At 37.8% G+C, this 17586-nt stretch overlaps 2 protein-coding genes across 2 annotated transcripts; one reads left to right on the top strand and one right to left on the bottom strand.

The window, feature by feature from the left end:
* Positions 1 to 1683: 1683 nt before the first annotated feature.
* On the bottom strand, positions 1684 to 7185 carry exosc5 (exosome component 5). Its single transcript, XM_042486847.1, has 6 exons — positions 7072 to 7185; positions 4434 to 4547; positions 3863 to 3984; positions 3629 to 3769; positions 2234 to 2323; positions 1684 to 2002 (listed from the first exon to the last, which is right to left on the bottom strand). Exons 1-6 carry the CDS (start codon positions 7175 to 7177, stop codon positions 1907 to 1909), a joined length of 669 nt encoding a protein of 222 aa, XP_042342781.1. The 5' UTR covers positions 7178 to 7185; the 3' UTR covers positions 1684 to 1906.
* Positions 7186 to 7997: 812 nt separating this feature from the next.
* On the top strand, positions 7998 to 17154 carry LOC121943484. The gene is made up of 13 exons (XM_042487005.1): positions 7998 to 8080; positions 9005 to 9183; positions 9281 to 10849; positions 10934 to 11073; positions 11182 to 11356; positions 11907 to 12011; positions 12811 to 13003; positions 13096 to 13643; positions 13753 to 13897; positions 13975 to 14206; positions 15353 to 15481; positions 16504 to 16581; positions 16671 to 17154. Exons 1-13 carry the CDS (start codon positions 8010 to 8012, stop codon positions 17034 to 17036), a joined length of 3930 nt encoding a protein of 1309 aa, XP_042342939.1. The 5' UTR covers positions 7998 to 8009; the 3' UTR covers positions 17037 to 17154.
* Positions 17155 to 17586: the final 432 nt, after the last annotated feature.

Genomic DNA, 17586 nt, shown 5'->3' with positions numbered 1-17586 from the left:
GGACACGTGTCCTCATCTGCCTGGGAGGAGCCAAGCGGAGGGCAGTGTACGGCGATGGAGTCTGCAGATTTATGAGAAGGTCGCAGCAAGGACGTGGCAGCAGCTAAATACTGATGGACCTCGCTGTGGGAGCGCCTGAGCCAGCGCTGTCGCTCATGGGATGACAACCAGGGACAGTTTTAAGAGCCTCACAGCTTTTTTTTTTTTTTTTTACATGAGGGGCCAGAAGCAGTATTCCTTCAGAGAAACCAGAATTCATTGCTGTTCCTCTGGCTGCAGCGAGGGACCCACAGGGAGACACTGCACTGATCAACCCATCCTGATTTCACATTCAACGTCACACATTGTTTATCTGCAGGAAGGACTGATTCTGCTTTCTTTAATGCCAAGTTCAATATTTATGTTTGAAATACAAACACAAAAAATGACAAATACATACAGTGCCATTATATAAGGAAATAAATATAAATGAGTTCAAGATTTTTCAAATGAAATGCAAAATCGTGATGTGAAACAGCGGTTCCAGATATAGAAATAAAGGAGTTGCTTCTGTATACAGTGCTAAGAAATGAAGGCATATGTACACAGAGGGGTGCAAACCTGTAAAAGTGCCAAAAATATGGAAGAAACTCTTCAGGATGATCCTTTTATGAGCTGTTCCATTAATAGAAGCCACCAGGCTGCGACTCCACGCTCTCCAAATATAGATTCTGTTAGTTTCTCCTCCAAAAAGACGACAAATCCTTCAGGAACTTGCTTCTTGCAGTATGACGAACTTGAAAGTTGTCTGCTTAAACTTATATAAGCATACACTTTGTTAAGATGAGCAAAGCAGTGAAAAACTATTGCAAAAAGTAGTCTAGCAAGACATCTAGTGCTCCGCCATGTGATGCATGAATCAGTAAAAACTCAATTTTGGTCACCTGCATGGCCAGTATGTAGTTTGCCATGTACAAACCTGCTCCAAGCTTCAGTCACTTCTTATTTGGACCTGAATTATTGCAAAACAGCTTTGATAAAAGAAAAGAACTCTGGCCATATTGGTTTGAGCTTAAATGTGCCATTAACAAGACAGTGAACAGGGGAACTCAAAGTAAATATTTTAAAAAATTAAGGTAAAAGTTGACATTTTCTATTTAGATGTATAGTTTTTTATAGTGTCCCCAGCTGAACTGCAAATAACTCACTTTGTTTTCTGCAAACCCAGTGTTGTATCAAGACTGAGCTGATAGTGTATTAAGGTCACTGTAAGTGGTTAATGTAGGCACACCTATGATATCTCAGTGTCTAACCCTCGTCAGCTGTCACCGTTGATGTCCTGTGACGCAGCTGCACCGATCGAGTCCACACAGTGTCGTGCAGTTCTGACAATCCTGAACCATCATCTGTCTCCACTGGACGTTTGTGTCAATGAAAAAAAACGACCCTTTGTTGTTTCAGCTGAGTTTACACAATTAGTGATTTCTGTGAGCATTTAATGTGGATTACCTCGACTGATCACGCTGTCATGAGACGAGCTCCAGTCAGATTTGTCTCACTTTGTATCACTTGTACAGATCGTCAATAAAGATCAAAGGTTGAGATTTATTAGTACAAGAGATATTCAGCTCACATTCTTGTATTACATGTAAATATTAAACTGAAAGAAAAAAAAAAATCAGTGAATCCCAATAAATGCACTTGTTTGACATTCATCTTTCTTCTTTTTTATTTTGCATCCTGACTTCAATCTGTTCTTCTCACAAATGTCTGATTGTAAATCTCACTTCAACCACAGCACAGCGGACTACAACTGATCTGAAGCAAAGATGCCCCAAAGTGGTTACTAAATTTTTTATTACATCAGAATTTGTATTCATTGTAAAAAAAAAAATCTGAAAAGACGAAAAAGAGAGCTTCTTCTTCTTCAGAGGTTTTTGGAGTATCGCCGCCTGACAGAGTCTCTGTAGAACTGGAAGATTTTTTCTGATGCTTTCTGACTGATTGCTATACACTGCTGCAGCTGTAGAAGAAAAATGAAGATTTTAGACTACAAATGTCTGAAAAACCTTTCATCCCACATAGCTGATGCAGATCACTAACAGAGTATGCACAAAAATAATACAAAACAGATATGATGCACACACATTAGACATAAGAGTCAACTTTCAATGGAGTTGTACCTTGTATGATTCCATGTAACAAACAAATGACTGATTGACAGTGTTGCACATTTGCTCATTTATTTACTAACCTCAAGAACTGAAAATGAACCTTTGGTTGATGACATCATTACTCTGCGTTCTGTACTGTCAATAGCGAAGGTCATCAAAGCTCGACTTTCCTGGTGAGAGCGGAAAAGGACAAGATGAAATTAACACATTCAGCGAGGATGGTGGTGGTGCAAACTTTACTCAAAGAACATGCAAATATTCTGGGATGCAGAAGTTTTTGCATAAGTCTCTCAATACAAAGAATTTCCCGCACGAATCATACTATATTACATATCATAAATCCATGATGTTAAAGATATGCCATGTAGGCGACAATGTATAGACTTATACAGAAGTAACCTCTCTCAATGATCCCTTATAAGCCACTAAAAGTGTGTGGTGGTGTATTTATTTGAAGAGACTCTGCCCTCTGCCAGAATGTTCTTATTTCCTGTGCTTGGGATGTTTTTGGGGCGTGTACCCCTACAGCGCTCTGATGAGGTCGGGGCTTTATAAAAAAGGCATCAATCAGGTGCCAAACCGTAAGCAGCAGGAATACGAGAGCCACAGAGCTGTAAAAAACGCAAATGGTGTGAGGCGAAATGTCAAACAAGAGTGAATCTGGGTTGGCATATACTTCCGCTTTTGCCAGTGAGCCTATTTAAAAACAATAACTGACAACCGTGCATAGCATACCGTTAACTATTGTCCACAAGATATTTTGATGTAATGCATTGAAGGGAAATTCTAGTTGTCAATGACAGTTTCTTTTTTTTGTTCCCAACTTTCTCTTAATCTGCCTCGTCTGACTCCATTTCAGTTAAGACTTCTGCAACTCCCAAAAACAGGCCTGAGCCATGCAGTTACACAAGGTTTAAATGGAATGAAATTCACAGTTTTCAAGCTGAACGTTAGAATTATTTTGGAGGCTGAATTGCCTATTACATGCACAAAGAGCACAATATGAGGTGTAAAGTCAATTTCACTAGGAAATGGACTTGGAGTAGAATGGCCTGTAGAGGGGCTTAAGCTTATTAAATTTAGTAGAATGTTGCAGACTGCAGATTTATATTAAATCTGCTTCAAGGCTTTTCTCATGTTCAGAGTATTCACAATGAGTTTTTCAATGTTTCACATGGTGCTATGCATTTCTTTCTTTCTTTTTTTTTTTTTTTTTTTTTACAAATTCAAGACATTTAGAATTATTTTTTTTTAAATCACAAAATACAACTGATGATTTTATTCATAAGTGACTATTTAATATGCACAACTCTTCTCATGTCCGTCACTCCAGTATGTCATACATTAGAAAACTGGTTCCTCTCAGCTTCTCTCTCAACGTTCTTCTATTTGTGATTTTAGAAATTTAACCAACAACACCAGCAGCTGCTTTTGGGGCACTTTTATGCAACACAACACACAAGCCTCAGATTTACCTTCTCCTGAGCTGCAGTGGGATCTATGATGATTTGACCATCTGTGTCGATGGCACAGGTCACTCCACAGAACAGGCAACTCATAGGCAGGCCTGCATCCATAAGAGCCATACAGGCAGCATTCAAAATGCATGACAAGAGCTGAGGAACCAGTAAGGAAGAACACTCACCAGGAAAAACCATTAAAACACTAATTCAAGTCACAAAACTGCAGGGAGTTTTACTGAAGGATACTGAACCATCGTCATGTATCAGCTGAAGAATGAGAGTGAGGGAGGAGCGGGGATGAAGTGACAATAGCAGGGATGCCTCACAGGTTTCACGCACACATTGCTCTTGTGATCTCTCCCTTACACCTGGAAAATAAAGAGATGTTGAGATGCATGCTTGACTCAGAGTGAAAACTGAGTGGAAACAAACTGGCTAAGTTATTCCACTGTGTGATGAAATGTGATAATGCAGCTTTTGGTTAGTAGAAGGGTTATAAAATTAACAAGTTACTGGCCTCCTAAAGCCCCTTAAATTCCCTAATTCCCTCATAGGAAGCTTGAAAAACATTTCTTTCCAAACAGCATGTGCATTGTGAGTAAAGTGCCCTGCCTATGGGGTGTGAAACATTCAAATTGAACATTAAATAGTTCATGGATGAATTTATCTCGCTGCTCTACTCAAAAGTGCTTAAGTGCTACATAATTGACAAAAATACAAAGAGATTTCAACTGTCTGCACTGCATTAGAACTGCATTAGATTCCCAATAAACAATTCAAACAAAGCTGCATAACGACAAATTAGATAATCACTTACTTGGCAATCCCACTTTGGGCTGTATCAACACCTCCAGCGTTGCCCGGTCATAGATTTCCTTACTGACTTTGACTTCAGCTGGTCCGTACACTCCAGCCATAACACTTGTGTCTCCTTCACATGAGAACAAAAGACAACACTATTCAGCTGAAAATACATTATTGATCCAGGTGGGGAAATTCTGTTTTGCCCTGAGCATAACTGAAAAACAACAGAATACAGACAATAACAAATTACAGGAAGCTTCGAAATGAGAAGAGTATAGAATAACAGGAAGTTTTCACTCTTTATTACACTGAAAAAGCAACTTTAATCACAAAGTTCACTCCCGATGGAGGTCACTGAACAAAATAACATTTTCTCTAACAACGCTAAACTAGCAACAGCTATTTTGCTTTCTCAACAGGTATGTATTGAGAAAAGGTGTATAAAAGGTGTATAAATTCCAAACTTTCTGATAAAATGACAAGCCTGTCACTGAGGTAACAAACTATAAATAATGTTTTGGCAAAAAGAGGACTACATGTTACTTTAAAAAGAAGAAACCACTGAAAGCCAAGGTTTGATTTATGTTTATGTGTTTTTATGCGTTAATGTTGTTATCATGGGTGTGCCGTTTTTAATGCTGCACACACCCACATAACAGAAGCAAACACCACAAAGGCTGTATCGAAATGTTGGTTATCATTGGGGGAAAACACAGAGTTCTGTTGCAGACAACAGTTACACGATATATTCCAAATGTGATGAACAGGAGACAAACTTTTAGGCATCATAGTTGTAAAAACCCAAACAATTTTCACTTGACATTTCAGTCACAACTTTGGGAAACACACCTTCATATTTACATATGAGAGTTACAATAATTCTTTTACATAAAGACTGTAGTCCAAAAAGTATGTAATTATTTTGATAAATATTGTGACAGCATATTGTCTGCAGCAGAGTATAACCTAAAAACACAACATATCACAATCTATTCAACATTTAAACCAACAAAATGTAACCATAAGAGTTGCTGCTGCTTAGTGATTTTACTTTACAGTTTTAACTTATTTTAAAATATAGGTTATACATGGGTTACCAATGACATTTTATACATTGTGAATAACTCATTTTAATAAAGGATGAGCAGTGGTGGAATACAACGAAACACATTTACTCGAGTACTGTACTTCAGCAAAATTTGGGGTACTTGCAAATTTACTTGTCTTGTGTAATTCCACTTAGAGCTACTTACACTTAAACATATTACAAATAGTAATATTATTATTTTTTAAAGTTATTATTGTTCTAACTATTATCATTATTATCATTATTATTATTATGTAGCTCCTGTAGTTAACCATTGTTAAACTGCATTGATCAAACTAATAGTGTTAAAATGACATTTAAATGAATACTTTAAAATACAGAACAATATAAAATATGTCAAATTAACATTTTATTTAAAAAAGAGGGGGATAGAAGAGGGAATATTAAAAATGTAATTAATATATTTACAAAATAGATAAATGATGAATACAATGTATAAATAAAAGATATACATGATTTAAAACAGCATTTTGTACGTGTACAGGTAAAAATAAGTTCTAAAATTCATTAAACACACTTGGGTTCATAATAAAACTATAAATTGATGGAAGCGATAAGTATCACACGATGGAAAACTAAAGGTTTGGGTCAGGTTTAAATCAGGGGAAGCACATATCGACTATCTTCAACACAACACCTCCACTGATGACGAGTCATATTGGCCGTTGTGTCCGGCTGAGGCCAGCTCAACTAATGGCAGTCTGTTCGGAGGTTTAGTAACAAATATTGTGTCACCAACAAACTTAAAGAAGTCTCCTTTAAAATCATACATTTAACTTACCCTGTCAACCAGGCAATCGCTAAATTTAGGGATTAACACTCTTTTGAAATTATAACATTGAAACTATTTGTCATTTCTTGCGTTTGCTTTATATTTATTGGATGGAAACAGAACATTTCTTTATAAAACTGACTACTTCAGGGGTTCAACTAGAAAAAAAGACATATTTTTGTATGATAAACATGAAATTTTTAGTCAGAATTTTTTTTAAATTTACTTATTTTCTTTGGGAAATATTACAATCATAAAAGTAAATGGACTCAAAGGACACCAAAAATAGATGAATTCAAAACAGAACATGACATCCAAACATAACACGGACTGGAAGATGGTAAAGCTAAGAAAACACTGACCATTTGTAATTCCTTTAATATTTTTGTTTAAAACGATACTCCTTTGCATATATGCATATATGTAAATAGTTGTTTATTGTTTGTCCTGCATGTTTTTGTCTTTTTTGTTCGTCCTGTTTTGTTTGCATTGCCCTACTTCTTGTTTGATACATGACTGAATTTGTAAATAAGCTTGAGCCATGGATGGAAAATGCGATTTTATTTTTTTTATTTTTTTTTTAAAAAGCCAACTCAAGTTTTGAGTCAATAAGCAAATATAGGGTGGAAATATAGCCTTGAACTAGGGTAAACTAAACAAGCCATCATTCTTGGCTGACGCTGTTTGTCACACGAAACAGGTTAAAAACAGCTGAAGTCCGGATAACAGCTGCATTTTACCGCCAGATCCGAGTCACACACGTGTCGTTACCTTGAATGAAGGACGCTGAGCCGTCAGGTCGAGATAATAAACTCTGTTCACAGCCAAACTCTCTCAGAGTAACACCAGAAGAGCCGCACACCTCCATCGTGCTCATGGCGGTGGATCAGTTTGTCGCGGGCGTGTGACGTAATTTGTTTTGCCGTTCGGGGCGTTTACCGATGACGTACGAATCTGGAAGTTTTTGGTCATCATCATACAGCAGTGTTAAGAATGGAAAATTTGGGATAAATACCAAATACTGTATAAATAACAATCTTAAGGAGGTATCCATCAAGATATTACAAATGATTTATCCAGTGAAGCTTTTGTTGGAAAGATTCAAGCTGAATTATTGATTATATATGTTTTTGTGAGCTGGAAAAAGAAAGTAATTGTCACTTTTTTTTCAGTGTCTTTATATTAGAATGTTCTGGATTGATGTCGCCAAGTTTCAGAAAAACAAAAAGCAAGTTAAAATAAATGTCGAAATAAATATATTTGATGTGATGCTATAATTTGGGCAAGATACGATCTAAAACAACAACGTATATATCATACAACTTCCTGCACTTTAATAATAACTTTCAGCAACATAGCGCCTTATTAGCTAAGGTTAAGTCCAAAGGACTGTTTAAGTTATTACATGATTATATGGTGTAACCTGACATTATGAAATGTGAATGTAATTATTTGCTTATTGGTTTTTGTCTTTTCATTTTATTTATTTATGTATCGCTTGTTTGTCTTTGTATCTGTATGCATTTTTGTATTTAATAAAGATAAAAAAGAATAAGTTACACTGAAATAACATCGATAGAAAACGCTGTTACGGGGAGAAAGCGTGTCTGCATGGACGGAGCTGTCGGCTGTCTCGCAGACGGACTGCGGGCAGCGGAGGGCTGACAGGCTGCAGCTCACGCCGCTAACTCCACAGTCCTGCAGCCAAGATGGCGCAGCCGTCCGGGGCGTGTTGTGAAGCGAAGTGGGTGCGGGGGCATCTTTCTGGGAGTGTTGAAGCGTGAGTTGTATTTCTTATTTTTCTAGGATTTAACCCAAATAGTAATCAGGACTTTACTTGCGTGGTTGCACGTAATGATCATAAACTGTGGTGCTGGTAAAAGAAAAAAAAAATGCCCAAACTGACGACTAACCGCAAGCTAACGTTAGCTAATAGAGTGAACTTAAACTGCACTTATTTGTGACTTTAACAGTTTTTGTCGATTTATTCACAACGTGTGCAATATAACTCAATATGTAATGAAGTAAAGCTTCAGCTGTGTGAGAGAAATACGTTTTAATTGTAAAGGTGTATCGTTAGTTTTGAGATTGAGTGTGTCTTATCGGTAAAATGCACCTAAAGTATCAAAGGTATAAGTATACATTGTGCAATAAAATGTTAGCTGTCAGTGTTTTACTATTATATATGATGTTTTTGGAAAATATTACTGCTGCGTTCATGTGTACGTTGCATTTTACTACTGTAGACATTTAAGGTTGTGCTAATTTGAATTAATTAATTATGTTACAGAAGAAAATGTATAAATGATCTTTTTCTTTTATTCTTGGCATTTTCTTTAGGTCATTCTCCATATTTTTGTTTGTTTATTTATAACCTCACTTTTCCGCACCTTTTTCTGGTAATTTTCTTGTAAGTTCTTACACATTTCTTGCTAATTTTGTACTCAAGAACAATACTTAAGTAAATATGCTTAGTTACATTTTTACCACTGAGCACACAATAACCACACAGGCTCATGTTGGCAATTCATGTGGGAAGCAAAAGAAACCAAACTAGTATGCAGCCTGAAAAATAAATATCCTCCTCCCCTGCACTAAACTAACCATTGTCTGATCTAAACAAGGTTCATACCTCTGATGTTTAAAGAAAATTCAGTTTGTGATATACATATTATCTGTAAAAAAGCTTTTGTTGTGTCTCCAGAAACTTGCACGTCACAGTCCGCAGGCAATCAGATGGCCGCATGCCTGTGGTGCCCTGCAAAGACTGCAAGCTTTACCACTGTCCCTACTGCAAGCCGTCTATCTACAAGCCAAAAGAAGATTATGCAAAAGTTTGGACACATGTAGAAATCCACAGAATGAGGGCCTTGCAACATGGAGGTCAGAATACAAGCTGCTACCTGAGCTTGAAATATATCCAGAAAGTGCATCCTGTAACATGATAACTACTTTTGTGAATTTTGTTTTTTCTTTGCAGAATTTAATATCCATGTGTGTCAGCTGCCGTGCAGAGCAGAAAGACATTATCATTGTCCATACTGTCCAAACACACTTAAATGCCGGAAACAGTTTGAAAGTCATATGGACAAATGTTTGGAGGCGCAAAAAACATCAGCGGCAGCAGCAGCCAAAGGTACACTGTCTGACGCTCCACCTGGTACGTCGGATCAGCTCCCTACCACAGTCGGACAGGGCACCTTCCTCCTGCTCAATGTCACTGCCCCTTTTCCGCAAACTATCATGATGGGATCCCTTGCTCCACTTGAGCCCTCTGCTCAGCCCAAATCCACAGAAAATCCAGCTGTTGAAATTAAACACCCATCAGGCCAGTGTCCTGCTACATCCGATACCCCTGCTCAGCCGAAATCCACAGCAGACCCCCCTGCTGAACCAAAATGCACATCAAATCAGTGTCTTGCCTCATTAGATGGCCTTGATGAACCCACAACTACAGCTCCTGCAGCTCCACCTGACCTGCCTGTCTCTACTTTAACAGAAAACCCTGTGAAGCAAACAGGTCAAATCTCCCAAAGAGCAACGAGAAGAATAAAATGTCCAATGTGCAACCTCTACTTACATAAAAAGAATCTAAGAAAACATAAACTCAGGAAACACTTCAATCAGACAATGTCTGAGAAGGACATAACAGTCAAAGACCATCTTAGAAGTCAGTGTATTGACTCTCATAACGGTGTGTATGCTGTTGCAAAGTCTTACAAGGCCACTGCCGTACCAATTCATGTCATTAAAAAGAGATCCGACAGCACACACAAAATGGTGTGTGGAGAGGATCGTTGTGAGGCTGTTTCAGATTTTCGGAGGAGGAGCGGCTTGCCTAATAGCCAGTGCTCTCATTTACAATCTGTTGATTTTTGTTTCACTCGTGCAAAAAAAGAAGACTTGAAACCTTGTCTGTTGGAGAACCTGATTTCCAGTAAATGGATCGGAAAGGACATGGGGGCCAAGTGCCTGAAGCATCAGGAAAAAGCCACTCAGAACAGAGCCCCGCTTGTGACTCTTGTGGATCTCGGTGGAAGTCATTGCTTATTTTTGTCAGTATTTGCGCCAGAGGTGTTGCAGCACAAGGTGGGAAGACTATTTGTGACATACACTATGAAGAGAGGACTGTGGCATTGCGAGTGTTCTCAAGGGAGAATTTCCTGCTTGCACAAAAGCCTAGCCAAATGGTATCTCTTCCAAACCAACAAAGAGCTATTCACCTCAGATGCCAAAGGAGATGCGAAGCTATGCTTTCCTGAATTCATGGAAGATGTACCTGAAGAAACCACAGAAGTTTCATCTGGAACTTTGTATCCACTAAGAGAAGAGAGACTAAAAGAAATGGCAAAGTACATTTACGACCAAAAAAAATTGCCCCCCAAGTTTCCAGAAGACATCCCCCTTTGTGAGTCTGAACTAGACTTCCCAAAGCATTTGGTGCCAGCTCAAACAGTCTGCCCAGAGTGCCCAGGAGGTGTTTATTTAACAGAGCCGGTGCTGATCACCAACAAAGCGAGAGTCATTACTTTAACAGGAGCGATGGAAGGTTTGTCCGCTAACATGCACCTATGAAACTATAGTCTTTGTTTTTTTTGGCAGTTGATTAAAGACTTGTTTTTATGTCTTCCAGATAATTCAACGTTTTTCAAACAGTGTCCAGATTGTGAAATGGTCTACCATTACCAGGAGTGGAGTGAAGGTCTTCACAATTACAATAACCACATAATACTGAGTCTGCAACTGTGCATGCTTCTGCAAAATTTAATCAAGGTACTCTTGTATTTCATGAAAGAAGTCAGAATTATCCATTTAATTATCTATTTTTTTGTTAAAGAGATTTTAACCTGTATTTTAATTTCTGTCTACTTCTTTTTTTAGAATCACTCTGCTGTTGATGGAGTGGTGGAGGTGCTGGAGCGGACAGTAGGTGTCAAGTCTCCACTTGCCATGGAGGTGCTTCAGGGATACCTCCACTTTGAGGCTCTTACAAATCATGACTGTCTCTCTGTAGTCATGATGGATCTTTATCAAAAGGGGGTTTTCAACATGGCAGGTGAGTATTTCTCAGTATCTTGGTACATGTACTGGGAATTAAATATTTAAAATAAATGTATTGTTATTTAAACAGCTTTAAAGCTCTTCTTTCTTACAGCTACAAGAGGGTTACATTTCGATGATCTATTTGTTTTTAGACTTTTTATTTATTCAACACAAAGACAATATAGAACACACAACATAGAGGAGATGTTTACAATAAAGTTCACATACTTATACTTTTGTTCTTTTCATGTCCATATTTAACCCTACTGAGCACATCTTCAGTGGTGGTATTACTTCCCAAAATGAACCTAATATTTCAGCACATACCCTAAACTTTGCCATATACAGTCCAATTAAAGAGCACAAGAAATATACAAATGTGTATCACAAAACAGTAATTATAATAATTCAAAATAAATTAAACAACAAACAAGATAAATAAATACAAGCTAGAAAAAAAGCTGAATGATCTTATGACAGTTTTTTTTTCTATTTATACAACATAATCATCATATAAGTGAACTGTACAATTTGTGTATGATCTCACCCACTCATTTCTGTAGGGTTCGAGATCACGGGCCTGTCTGAATCCTGTACTGGAGAAATAAATGCAGAGGAAGTTTGGGATTCAGTGTGCATGGAGATAATAAGAAGCAGCCTGGTTGCTCGTAAGTCTAATTTAGAGATTTGTGAATCCAGTTGACATTTTTACAGTTCACAAATGCAGCTGTTTTTCTAATTCAATTCTTGTTATGTTGTTATTGCCTTCAGCGTCACTTTCAAGCTTTGAAATCATGGTAATCCAGCTAAATGTGTCAAACTGTGCCATTTGAAGCAATAGTTATGTTTCATAAGGTCAATCTGCATTGGAACTGCCATAATGCAGGCAGTTACAACAGGAAACTAGTGCTGAAGCAACCAACCAGTAGCAACAGAAAATTAATTTGGCAACTACTTGCATTTGATTTTAGGTATTTTTTCCAGAAAAATGCCAACGCTGAATTGCTTTCAGTTCTAAATTGTGAGGATTTTCTGCTTTTTGTGTCTCACATGATAGAAAAGTGAATATTCAGAGGTTTTAGACCGATGGTCGGATAATAATTTGATGATGCCACCCAGGGCTTTAGGAAGTAATGATGGGTATTTTTCATTATGATACAAACCAAGCAATAAACTAACTAAAGATGGACAATAAACTAATTTTGTAGACTAAATTATTCTTTGCGGAAATAGTAGTAATATAATGATATACAATATAATCGTTCAAGATGTCAGCTGGGGTTTAGTACATTGTGACATGCATGTTTTTATTCTTGTCTGACATTTCAGGATGAATCGAGAGTGAAATTAACAGTCAGTTGCAATCCTTTTTGAAATAAAGCAAAGTAGCAAAGTTGTGCATCAATATGCAGGTTCATGCAGGAGAGTCATCTTTTCCCTCCTTTTCTATCTTTACTCTAAATACAGGAGGCTCAAGCTTTGTTTCCACCTCAGACGTTAACCTCAAAGAAGCTGCTGTGTCTGCAGTCACAGTTTTCCCCAGCCCGGCTGACAGAAAGAAGCTGAGCAAACAAAGAATAGAGGAGTGTCACAGAGCTGTGATCAGATATCTTGTGAAGGGGCTGCATCCCCTGTTCACAGTGGAGTCACCAGCGTTTAGGTATGTCTTTATTAACCTGGACTCTGGATGCACAAATGTGATCATTTACATAATCACTGATAATCTGTATTCTCATTTCTGCTTTCACTCAGAGAGATGACAAAAATGCTAAACCCAAAGTACCAGCTGCCTTCCAGAGATCAGCTCATAAACACGCTGATGCCGTCATGGTACTCTGCGGAGAAGAAACGCATCATCAAAGAGCTGCTTCAGGTGTCTCAGGCTGCAGTGACGTGTGACTGGTGGACAAGTTCTGTCCACGACCACTACCTGACAGTTACTTTGCACTTCATAGTGAAAGGCCAAATGAAGCACAAAGTGCTTCGTACGAAGCCGGTTTACGACGCTCAGACAGACACAGCAGTGGCAGAACAAATATGTAAAATACTGGAGGAGTTTGGTGTCAGAGACAAAGTCGTTGTAGTGACGCTGGATAATTCATCCAGCATGGACATTGCCATCAAGAAATCACAGCTTAGAAAGCTGAGATGTTTTGCCCAAGTATTAAATGTTGCTGCACAGAAGGTGTACACCAGCATCGCTGTGACCAGGTGGGCGTCAAGAATAAGAGCTGTTGTTGTGTGGATCCAAAGGTCTTCCACAGCTCAAAAAATTCTTCAGGAGAAACAGCAGCTCTTGAGTGAGTATATGATCTTTTTGTCTTCATTTTTGGCTTTTAAGATACACAAAGTGTGTAAATAAGAGGATAAATACTGTACCATGTGTAAGAAGTCCTGTGTGTCTTTCAGATCTACCACAACACTCTCTAGTGCTCGATGTCCGAAGAAATTGGAGCTCATTCTACCTCATGATGGAGAGGTTTGCGGAGCAGTATGCTGCCATACAGGCCACCACCACAGATCCTCAGATCACACAGTCTGATGAGTGGAAAAGGTAATCAAAGTTAACAGTAAGGTCTGAATGCAGTATTGTTAGTTGTGTGGAAATAATATGCATTATTTCGCTTAAAGGCTGGAAATGTTCTCAGACGATGATCACCAAAAAGCAGAGGAGTTTATGAGGATCATGAAGCCTATGTATACGTCTTCGCTCTGCGTCTCAGCTGACAAGAGTCCAACTTGTAGTCAGATATTTCCCATCCTGAAAAAACTGACGGCCCACTTTGAAACCCAGGATGACGACTCTCTGTTCACAGTCACGCTCAAAGAAAAAGCCTGGAGCGACCTGTCTACATGTTACAGGGTATGTAAAGTTCTTGCCATAGGAGAGCAATTTGAAAAAGAAAAAGTGGCCTTTTATATGGATATGTTTTATAATAGAAGCAACTTGCAGTTACTTTCATTATAGACTATTTTCACAATTAATTGTTTAGTCTATATTAACATGCCCATCGCAAAACCAGCCAAGAGGCGAAAGACATTAAATTTACTAAAACATAAGATAAAGAAAGGCAACAGATCATTACAACAAGAATGGGAGAATAAGTGGTATTTTTTCTTGATCACTTAAATATAATTGATAATCAAAGTGGTTACTGGTTAATTTTCTGTCAGTTAACCAGTCGATTAATCACTAATAGTTTCAGCTCAAATTTTATTTAAGTTGTTTATATTTTCATTAAACAATCTTTACATTTGTGTGAATAGTTGAGAAATGTGTTCATATTTTGGGTTTTTTAACAAGTCTGAAAGAGATGCAAACAAAAGTAAAGAATAGTGTAAAATAAATAAAACAGTTCCCAGGAGTAGTTACAGGAAAGAGAATGCTTTCCGATGCCCTGAATCATATTATGGTGAGGTGTGATGACAATGTTTCAAAGCCTTTGATACAGTCAAAACGGCGCCATCACCTGGGCAACCCTAGTTCTTGCAGAGTAGACTGACATGCTTCTCTGTGTACAGTTTAACAGCACCACAAACAATATCCTCCAAAATGTTCAGAAAGTTGAATCAACACCTCTTTCCAACAGTTTCAACAAAAATGTGACAGAAAAAAATTCAACATTTACATAGAATCTATTACATGATTGTTGCGCTAGAGTGCATTAGTTTTAGCCTGCTGTGCCTAATAAACTGCATTTCTGGATAGATTAAAGTTGCCTTCTCTTGGTCGTGAAAGATTTCAAGAAGGGCTTGCTTCCATTTATTCCCTCTCCTTTATATCACTGTCCCCATGTACCTCTTCATACAAAATCACATTCTGTAGTTGGGGAAAAAAACAGCAGATGATGTGATACAGCATGAGGTTTTTGGAAAAAAAACACTGCAAGAATTAGGTGGGACAAAAGTTGCTGTCTTTGAAAAAGAAGCTGTCTTTGTGACGTTTTTTTTATTGCTCACAAATTTTACTTTTTCCTCTAACAGACAGAGTCTGTATGCTTTATTTCAGAATGATGATACTTGGAAGTTCCTACAGGAGGCGAGCGCCATGGATCCAAGGTTCAAGACCAGAATTGACTCTGATGAGATTTGGTACAGAGTGCAAAATGCTGCAGTTAGGGTTACAACCACAACAGAGGTACCGTTTTCTCTTTTTTGTCCAATATTTAACCCATTGTACTTCTGTTCTAGTTAACAAAGGCATAAAAGCATTGTTATTTACAAAAAAAATAACAGAATAAAAATGCTAGTCAGTAGTCAGTCATGTATGTGTGTGTGGGTGTCTGGAAATGTCTGTAGTGACTAAAAAGAACGGCAGTAGTGCCCACAAACTGAAGAGAAATTGACTGCAATGGGAAGTGTTTGTGGTCAAAACACACTGGACGGAGGTGAAGCTAATCAAGCCAACGATCCTTAAACACAGCAGTGCCAGGATGTAGGGACACCTAGTGGAATTTTTTTTATTATTATTATTTTATTCACTCATTAGACCCCATACTATAACCACAATTGCTGGGTTAGGGTTAGGGTTAACCATTAACCCTTTGATAAAATGTAAATTTAAAATAAATGAATAAAAATAAAAGGATAAAATAACAGATAATGGATACAAATGTTAAAATAATAATAATAATAATAGTATATGTCTAGTAAAACAAACTGAAATGTGTAAATAGTCAATAATAAACAGATCAAATTCAATTAAAAGCCTAACTAAAAAGGTAAGTCTTGAGTTTTCTTTTAAAAATATCAGCCCCCTCTGTTGCCCTCAGTTCCTCAGGCAGGCTGCTCCACAAACATGGACCATAGTGATAAAAAGATGCCTCACCATGAGTTTAGATTTTGACTTTTGGGGCTTCTAAAAGGCCACTGCCAGAAGACCTGAGGCTCATAGGGCTCATAAGATAAAAGCAAGTCTGAAAAAAAAACTAGGACTAAGACAATTAAGAGTTTTAAAATCCAATAAGAGGATATTCAGATAAATCTGGAAACACACTGAGAGCCAAAGCAAAGACTTTAAAATTGGTGTAATGTTTCTTGCTGTTTGGCTATCTCATACACAGTTGAAATGAGTATTTTTCTGTCTCTGTAAACTTAAAGTTTCAGGTAGCTGGCTTTTCTGTTAGTATTTGGACTTATCTATTGAAATGTGTTCTTAAGGTGTCAACTCAGGAGGAACACAGACTTTGGATGGAGGACAATAATGCTGATGATGTATCTGAGCAAAATTCAGATGAGGTAACGCTACATGACACAAACATTTGTTGTAGTTAATTCAAGTTGTCTCATTGAACACGTGTCTTCTTTGCCTCATTTCCATCTGCCAGACTCTGTATCCCAAAAGGCTGAGATTAACCAGCCTGGAGGAACTTTTCGAAGATGAGGACAGAGCCCTGAAGAACATTACAGCAGCACAAAAGGCACCACTAGCTGAAAGAGTTCAGCAAGAAATACAGCTGTACAGAAGCCTGCCTGCAGTGCCCACATCAGAGGACGCTCTGGCCTGGTGGTGGAGGAGACGGGACTCGCTGCCGCTCCTGTTTCAACTCTCCAACATGTACCTCTGTATCCAAGCATCATCGACTCCCCATGAGAGAGTTTTTTCCGTAACAGGGGACACTATCAGCCAAGAGAGGTCACATATTCTGCCAGAACACGCGGATATGCAGATTTTTCTTCAGAAAAATTGTTAAATTGTAAAATGTAGCAATGCCAGAATCCTGTAACTTATGTGTTCATCATTTTCTATGCTGTTAGGTTAATATTATGTTTGATATTATTTAATATCAACAAGGAGTAAGACCATTTTCTCATGCAATGTAAATTAATTTTTTTTTTAGATGGGGCCATATAAGTAAAAATTAACATTTTTTTCCATCACTTTTTGTGTAACTTAGATGTAATATGGCTGGAGGCAGGAATGGCAGAGTGGAGAAAGACTGCTGCTGCTACAGGAGGAATTACTGTTTGAGTTTATTCTTTTTGGATCTCAATATGATCTTATGCTCTTCATGCAGTAATCATGCAGTAGTTCTTACCACAATAAATCCTATTACTATTTGAGAAGCAATTGCTAGCACTCATTTCCAACCCTGGTTTAGCACCATTCTTCACAAGTAGTGGTGATATGTACTACAATTGGTTAACTTGTAATGGTACCCAACTCAATGAGACTTTCCTCAACTATCATAATTTGGGTTGAATACACAGGACTAAAGTTCTTCACAAAAAACATCTTATTGG

The sequence above is a fragment of the Plectropomus leopardus genome, chromosome 5 (assembly GCF_008729295.1).
Source record: "Plectropomus leopardus isolate mb chromosome 5, YSFRI_Pleo_2.0, whole genome shotgun sequence".
In the NCBI taxonomy this organism is placed as follows: Eukaryota; Metazoa; Chordata; class Actinopteri; order Perciformes; family Serranidae; genus Plectropomus; species Plectropomus leopardus.
Note: the sequence above shows the minus strand (reverse complement) of the source record. Positions and strands in the feature narration are given on the sequence as shown.

What these genes read in the sequence shown, in the direction of transcription:
- LOC121943484 (XM_042487005.1), top strand. Translation starts at nt 8,010, where the DNA reads ATGGCGCAGCCGTCCGGGGCGTGTTGTGAAGCGAAGTGGGTGCGGGGG. An exon ending in TTTAACAGGAGCGATGGAAG is followed by an intron (nt 10,850 to 10,933) that starts GTTTGTCCGCTA and finishes TATGTCTTCCAG; the next exon opens with ATAATTCAACGTTTTTCAAA. An exon ending in CAGTCTGATGAGTGGAAAAG is followed by an intron (nt 13,898 to 13,974) that starts GTAATCAAAGTT and finishes TTTCGCTTAAAG; the next exon opens with GCTGGAAATGTTCTCAGACG.
- exosc5 (XM_042486847.1), bottom strand. Translation starts at nt 7,177, where the DNA reads ATGAGCACGATGGAGGTGTGCGGCTCTTCTGGTGTTACTCTGAGAGAG. An exon ending in GCCCAAAGTGGGATTGCCAA is followed by an intron (nt 3,985 to 4,433) that starts GTAAGTGATTAT and finishes TTTATTTTCCAG; the next exon opens with GTGTAAGGGAGAGATCACAA. An exon ending in CCACTGCAGCTCAGGAGAAG is followed by an intron (nt 2,324 to 3,628) that starts GTAAATCTGAGG and finishes CGCTCTCACCAG; the next exon opens with GAAAGTCGAGCTTTGATGAC.